At 40.6% G+C, this 7545-nt stretch overlaps 1 protein-coding gene across 1 annotated transcript in view; it reads right to left on the bottom strand.

Annotated features, from left to right (window-relative positions):
• Window positions 1–7545, bottom strand: part of LOC103465682 (Golgi apparatus protein 1) — a 36622-nt gene that overhangs the window by 14275 nt on the left and 14802 nt on the right. Inside the window, exons 4-13 of the mRNA XM_008410711.2 lie at window positions 5793–5996; window positions 5087–5158; window positions 4672–4858; window positions 4359–4573; window positions 3160–3281; window positions 2945–3046; window positions 2465–2618; window positions 1507–1731; window positions 1316–1378; window positions 884–997 (exon numbers count right to left, since the gene is read on the bottom strand). Of these exons, the coding sequence (XP_008408933.2) occupies window positions 884–997; window positions 1316–1378; window positions 1507–1731; window positions 2465–2618; window positions 2945–3046; window positions 3160–3281; window positions 4359–4573; window positions 4672–4858; window positions 5087–5158; window positions 5793–5996 (1458 nt within the window). The remainder of the gene's footprint in view (window positions 1–883; window positions 998–1315; window positions 1379–1506; window positions 1732–2464; window positions 2619–2944; window positions 3047–3159; window positions 3282–4358; window positions 4574–4671; window positions 4859–5086; window positions 5159–5792; window positions 5997–7545) is intronic.

The raw sequence follows: 7545 nt of genomic DNA, 5'->3' as shown, positions 1-7545 counted from the left end.
GAAAAATATGGTTTACTAATTTTAGCATAACTCCGGTTATACTTGGCCTATTAACACAATTTAAAAACTGGTGTGTAGTTTATAATATGCACTTTAAGCTCATTTTGAAAGTAAGACTGAGGGAGGCGGAATCTTGCTGCTGCGCCGTAACAAACTAGATGTTAAAAAGAGCTATAAGACTATGGACCCCTGTGGTTTAATGGATCAATACTCGCGGATGAAAAATTGATACTTTCAGAGGGCGGAAAATATCGATATACATCGCCAAATCGATTTATTTATACAGCCCTAATAAATGGATTAACACAACATTGCATTCTCTTTAGTTTTCTCTGATCTGTATGTAATGGAGATTGAAATTAAACKCGCCATTTCTACCAAAGAAATGTAATGGGCTTCTGAACCATACGCTCCAAGTGTCTGGTCCAGGTCCATAACTCATCAACACGCTGTCAGCTCCCGTGTTGATGAACACTGAACTAAAGACCCATTTGTCCATGAGATGATATTCAGAAAGGATTTTTTTTATTAATTGATTTTAGTTGCCTCTGCGATTAACTCTTTGTGTAAAGTCTGTAATGTCTGCACATGTGCACCAGTCAAAGGTGTTAATTATAACCTGTCAAATGACCGATGGGCTTTAAATTTTCCCGTCGTTTAAAAAAATAACTGGTCAAATATGGAAAATATTCTGTTAACGTGACCTCTGATTGGAATGTATGTGTGACTTAATTTAATCATTTTTTGTAAAGTGCCTTGAGACAACATTTGCTGTAAATTAGCACTATAGAAACAGAACTAAAAATAAACTTTAAATGATATGAAAGCCAAAGTGAAAAAAGCCTGTAGAAGCTGAGCTACAACAGAAGCTCGGTTTGCTCACCAGCTGGAAGTGTGTGACGCCCACCGCACACTTCTCATTCATCTCCTTCTGGTGTTTGTTCTGAATCAAACACTCCATCAGGTCACCAGAGTCGATCTGATTGTCGGCTACCTCCTGACACATGGAGAGGAAATAGGACACAGACACAGAAAGGGGTCAGTTTAAAATGCTGCACTCATCTTCCAATACGTTCATGAAGTAAAAAAAAAAAAAAAGCACAGTGTTTTGATTGTTATTACCAGTTATCCCAGTGTCAAAGAGGAAGTACACATGTGGTACAATTACACAACATGTTTGTGGTTTAAAGAAACGCATGTAAACCACAACTGATCCTAAAACCTTCTGTTCCCAAATTGTCTCGGAAATTTATGAATGCTACATTTCAAACATGGAAACACTGTATCTGTAATGGATCAGTAAGTGAATACTCACATGACAGTAGCYTTGAATTACAGGTTCACAGGCTCGCATTAATAAAGCCTCAATCTGAATGTCCTGAGAAGGGAACATAGAGGCAATGTTTAGTCACAACATTATGTTCAGTCACAGCTCGATGGCTTCATTAATCATTCTCATCACCAGTGTGGTGCTGAGAATGCAACAGCTTAGAAAGGAACACAAACCTCTGACTCAAGCTCTGTGAGATTCCCCACCACGTCTCTGCAGTCGGACACCAGATCCTCCAGATGGTCCTGCAGACACTCCAGCTCCTGGCCGGTCTCCGACTTCTCACTGCACCACTTCCCCAGGTCGGCCATGCAGCGTCTCTGCAGCTCAGGATCCAGCTTCACGTCTATTGCCCTCTGGTGGAGAATCCTCTGGACCTCCACCTTACAGTCCCTCGATAGCTGAGGATGAGGAGTGAGAACAATTCCAAAGTTAGTTTTAACGAAAAAAATATATTTTTACACTTTATCATAAAAAAACATGTTTATAGATGAGAAGAAATACTTTACTGAGGTAAAGTTTCCAGTTTTATCACAGAGCTTTATGTCAGAGTTTAGTACAGTCCAGGCCTGTAAGGCCAGGTTCCTGCAGCTTTTAGCGTCTCTGCTTCAGCACATCTCAGTGTTTCCTCTAAGTTTTTTTTTTWAAAAACCGTAGTGGTTACACGCCGTTACCTTTGTTATATTCTAGCATAAAAAAAAAAGAAGAAAAAAAAGTCGTTCTGAAGGTCTGGACACTTATTTTAGAGGATGCACCATCAGCTCACTAGCAGATCTCTGTGGAGCTCAACTGCAGGCTACTGAAGCAGTGGCCTACTCTTTCCATTTAATTCAAGTGTGGTGGACTGACCACTCAGTTTGAGACCACTGGTTTAGAGGCTGCTCGTTATTCATTACAGACTCTTAATACATCTTGTGTTTCAAAATAAAAGCCAAGACGGACCAGATGGAACGCATAATGGAGGAGCTAATCAATGGAAACAGACTGAATAATCACTAAAACATGGGCTGTATTGACWTGCTGCCCATCTGACAGTATTCAGCTTTCCAGCTTTATACAATCCTAAAGTTTTAATCTTTCACTCAGAGACGAAAGATTCCTGTAAAAGTCAAACGGTTGCCATGGRATACGTACCCTCCGTCCCTGCTCCACTGAGCGGTAAGCGTGGCGATACAGGCATGAGAAAACGGCCCCGGCTGGCATTAGCTCACTGGTTTCATTCCAGCCGTGAGTGTGGCAGAGTCTGGCCGCATCACCCTGACATTTCTTATACAGAATGGGGTCCAGCCTGAGGAACGGCACTGCATCATGAATATAATCGTAGTTTGGTTTATCAAGAACACACAGACATTGTCATTCTTTTGTTTTAAACATTGATTCTCACTCTGACTGCAGACAGATCATATCTTCCATCCACCTCACTTTGAGAAAAACACGGCTTAGACACAAACTTAATATTTGTCCTATTTGTTCAAAAATAAGTGACTGTAGTTTTATTCTGAAAAGCAATTAAATTATTTAACATGGCACTAGTTGATTAGTTATTTTCAAGTTGAACTCATTCCCAAAATGAATTCATGTCATTTATTGTTTTTAGCTGACAGCTCATCTTACTTCCARTCTCTGGCTATGAAGTACTGCAGCTCCAGCAGCCTGTGCTCACAGCCCTCCACCATCTTCTCAGTGTACAGATGCTCCATCAGACAAGACAGGATCCTGCATGATCAGAACCAGTTCTGTACAGTTACTGCTGATCCGCCTGGCTGTACGTATTGTGTTCTGGAACGGTGTTTTGAGGTTTTCTGGGGGGTTTTACCAGCAGGACTTACATGGGGTCTCCGTTGCGGATGTGTTTGCAGGCTGTCTGGATGACGGACTCACAGGCCTCGTTCAGCGCCCTGTCGATCCGATAGTCGGCTCCTGGGTCTGCTTCCTGCACCAGGTCCTTGAGCTGATCACAGGAAGAAGAGCAACATCAGGAGAAGAACCTCAACCAACTGACACGACCAGAGGCTGAAGCTCCTACACCCAGGTCAGAAACAGAGGCAGTACCAGAGCCACAGCGGCTCCTTTAGAAGCAGGAATCAGTGTTCCACTCTGGCCTGTGGTGCTGCTGGAAAACCTCTGGAGCAGAGAAGCTGCTGGCTTTATGTATAATCACACATTATTGCTAGTTTTGTTTGGCTTAGGCAGGGCGGAGCAGGTTAATAGCTTGTTTCTCTGCCGCCTTTAATAAACAGTTTCCTTCAAACTGCAGGCGGAAAAATCCRACTGAAACATCCTGAACAGCCTCAAGCAGTGTTGAAAGTWGGAGAAATATCYAAGTTAAAAAGTAACGGCTTAAAATTATTTTCAGATTGTTCAAAACATTTGTCAGACTGATGAAAGTAAAGTTAAAGCTGACGTGCATTCATTTAGCATGATTGACAGCACTGAGACATGGCTCTGATGTGSCAAAGAGAGAACCACCACGTTCATTTTAATGCCATGACAGAAAAAAAAAATTACATATATAMAATTTTTTATTTTTTTAACATCTAATTTAACATTGTTAGATTAGTCTGAAAGTCTGACCAAGAAGATGATTATTTTGCAGCACTGAATCCAAAAATTACATAAATTTTCTCAATCAGGTTTTTAACTTTACTTTGCTTTATAGAAATCTGATCTTCTGACTAAATTGATGACATTTTTGTGACATTATCAGTTCATTTCCGTTCATATGTATTTTTTAGGAGGAAAAAAAATGGTTTTATAACAAAGTGTATTAATTAAATGTTACAAACTTGGATTTCTGTAAATTGAATAATGAACACTAATAAGTGTAAATACATGTGAATTGAACATTATGTCTTCACTGTGTAAAATTCTCTGTCTCTTTTCTGTCCTGATGAAATTCTTTTGGCTGTTGACCAGAGTTATGATTCTGTTCTATGACAGCAACCAATAAACATTAAAACTTGCCATTAGATTATCTTTTTAATTCTCCTGCTGGTTTTAAATGAGGTTCCAGGCCGTTTTAACTCACCGCTTTTTGGCAGGTGGGTTCGATGGCCTCCATGTCTCCTCGGCCGACCCTCATCAGGCAGTGCAGCGTCCGGCCTTTCCGGTGTAAACCAGAGCAGTGGTTCTCTATCTCACTGCGGCAGTGCAGCACGATCTCAGGACTCAGTGAGAAATCCTCCATCAGCATCCGCCTGTAATCCATCATTTCTCCCTGACACTCGCCACTCACCACTCGACCTGAAATGTATGTCACGGAGCAGGAAGCATACAGTACAATTATTTTAAATTGGATTTTAAACGTCCTGGCGCTGCAGACGGAGGAAAGACCTGCTCACCTCGGTGCACGGCGGCCTCAAGGCACAGCAGCAGGTAGGACAGACGYGTCTCTTTGGCTCGGGGCATGTTTGCGTCCACGTTGCAGCGGTACTTCCTCAGGTCCGACTTGCAAGCTTTGGCGAGTGAGTAGCTCACCTTGTAGTCCTGGGCGATCAGCTTCTGCCTGGTGGTCAATGCCTCGCGACACTGAAGACGCAAAAATCAGCACCAGAGTTTACAAGTCCACCAGAAAATGCAAGCCACTAAGCATGAATCCAAGCCAAATCAGCTCAATGTGTTGAATTTTATCCCATTACTCAGTTTTACAATGTGACCAGAGTGTTCCCMTGACCTTTTAAGAGCCACTGATTTAACAGAGCTGTTGGGGRGCGGCAGGGGGGGCAGTGAGATGAAAAAAGTGGATGGGGAACTCACCCTCTCAGACATGGCATCCTCAAACTTGTGGTTGAACAGACATTTATAAACTCGACCCTCCCCAGCTGCTGTCTGTGGGGAAAAAAGATCAAGTTAACTGAAACTCACAACCACATGTAAAGACGGGCTTCTGCTTTTGGTTTATTGGTTTCTGATACGACGCATCAGCAGCGAAGTATTCACCTCGTTCAAAAAACATGCCGAGAACCACTACACAACTCTTTTTAGACTTTACAGTTTGATCAAATTATAAGTTTGGTAACATTTTGTCTTGTGTGGTACAAGAAGAAAACGTATGAAAGTGGAAATGAAGTGTGATGGCTGTAGTTAAGGTTAGCTGGGAACAACAAGTGCATAGAGCAGATACTGCACAACAACAAAAAAAATCATGATTACAATTCTGATGTTTTAAAAAACTGCAAAATTGTTGGGTTTATTAAGTTGCAGGCCATACTGACCAAAAACGAAAGGTGACAGCTTGAAACGCAACCACTGTGTGGAGCAAATCTTTAGTTTTACTTTTTGAACTCAACTATCACAGCAGATTGATTTTTTCATGCTATCCTATTTGTTTGAGATGAACCTGTAGCTGCAAAAAAAWTTTWAAAAAAAGGTTCTGACGTAATGGGCTAAAACAGATGATAAGACTGCAGCAGTACACCATGAAACACAAAGTAACTGTGGATGTGTCAGAGAGCATCCTCACATTTTCACAGAAGCGTTCCCGGTCGTCTCTGCAGGCCAAGTACAGGTATCGGTCCAGGTGGAAATCATCAGAGGACAGCTCGGCTACTCTCATGATGGCCTTCTTACAGTCGTCTCTGATGYGGTGTGCACCTGGTTGCTCCTCAGCCTCACGGACTAAACCCTTCTCCAGACAGGCAATCACTTCYCCCTGAGAGTGGACATCCTGCACACACACAGTTTGAGCAGGTCACTTCATCTATTTAACTCCTCAGTTTTCATATAAAAAAAACAAACACTGAATGTCCATTCTCAGCTTTTATCTTGTTTTTACTCATTTTTTAAGAAAATTTCTGCTGTTATTGCACATTTGTTTTTCCGTACTGCACTGGTGTGCTGTGTTGTAAACAGTCTAATATTCAATAACCATTATGTACATAAAGAAAAATTCATCCTATCCAGTTGCACATCCCTGGATTGAGAATAATATTTATGATAACTGCACAGTATTTTATGTTATAAACCTGCATAGTATATCATTATCTTGTTTTTTCTTGTTGATATTCCTTTATTAATCCCGCAGTAGGGAAATTTGCATTGTTACAGCAGTACAGAGGACAGAGCAGAACCAATATAAAAAATCTATATATACAAAAAAAATGCAAGTGAACTGAAACAATATAGTGTGAAACATATATATAGGCACAGCAGCAGGTAGGATATATATATATATATACACACAGGGTTTCCCCCAGAAAACCTGCTAAGCCCAGTGGTCGGGCGCCAAGGCGGTCCACCGTGTTTTTGCATTAAAAGATGTTAAGTAGACAAAGTAAAAATATCACTGGGTAATTATATGTTATGGGAAAACATTGTCAGTGAACTGCTATATAAACCCACAACCAGTCTTAAAAACAACTAATAAAAAAATACAATTAAAATGAATTTCAATTATGTCCACTTCTGTGGTCATAATAAATTAAGTCAGAGGCTCCATCAGACCCCCCAGAGCTTCAGGGGCCCCATAAATGCTAATATTTTAACATAGACCACAGATAATATAAATGTAGCATTTGTTTATTGAGACTATCATTGCTGCTAAATTTGACATAATGGTTTCAGCATATGATTAAAAAACTTGAAAAGTTTTTTTAAAAAAACATTAAAAAACTTTAAATGATTTAACATTTATATGTAAGATTTTAAGGAKCTGGCAAGTTTACTTTGTAGAAGTTCAAAGAACAATATTCATAGTCAGATTGGTTTGTTACCACAGCTACAATCTGATGCCGAGTTTAATCTTTGAGTTTCAGCTGTGTTTGTTCACAAATACAAACTAGTAAGCTGCAGTTATAATTTATTGCTTTTTAGGTTTGCCAGTTAAACTACTCCCCCTGTCTTAGATTTCACTAAATCTAACACAGAAGCTGTTAGAGGTGCTGATGTTTTTAGCAACCAAAGGGGCCCCCCCCAAGTCATATTCTGCTCCAGGCCTCATACACCCTTGGACCAGCCCTGCATGATGTGGTAATCCGCTGCATTATGCAGAGATGCGCAACAAATTGGGGATTTAATTCAATGCTCCTAATGTGGCTTTAGTAGCTCTTTCATTTCGTGTCTGTTGAGTTTTTAACAAGGGGACACAAACTATTTTGGTTGGTCGAATTTCTGGATGAGTTTTTCAGATATCCGGTGGCCGCGCGCATTAACTCCGTCTGACTAAGTGGGCAAAACATTTGATACGGTTTGGTGCTTAATGTAACCGGAAAAATTAT

This window comes from Poecilia reticulata, linkage group LG6, assembly GCF_000633615.1.
Source record: "Poecilia reticulata strain Guanapo linkage group LG6, Guppy_female_1.0+MT, whole genome shotgun sequence".
NCBI classification, from domain to species: Eukaryota; Metazoa; Chordata; class Actinopteri; order Cyprinodontiformes; family Poeciliidae; genus Poecilia; species Poecilia reticulata.
Note: the sequence above shows the minus strand (reverse complement) of the source record. Positions and strands in the feature narration are given on the sequence as shown.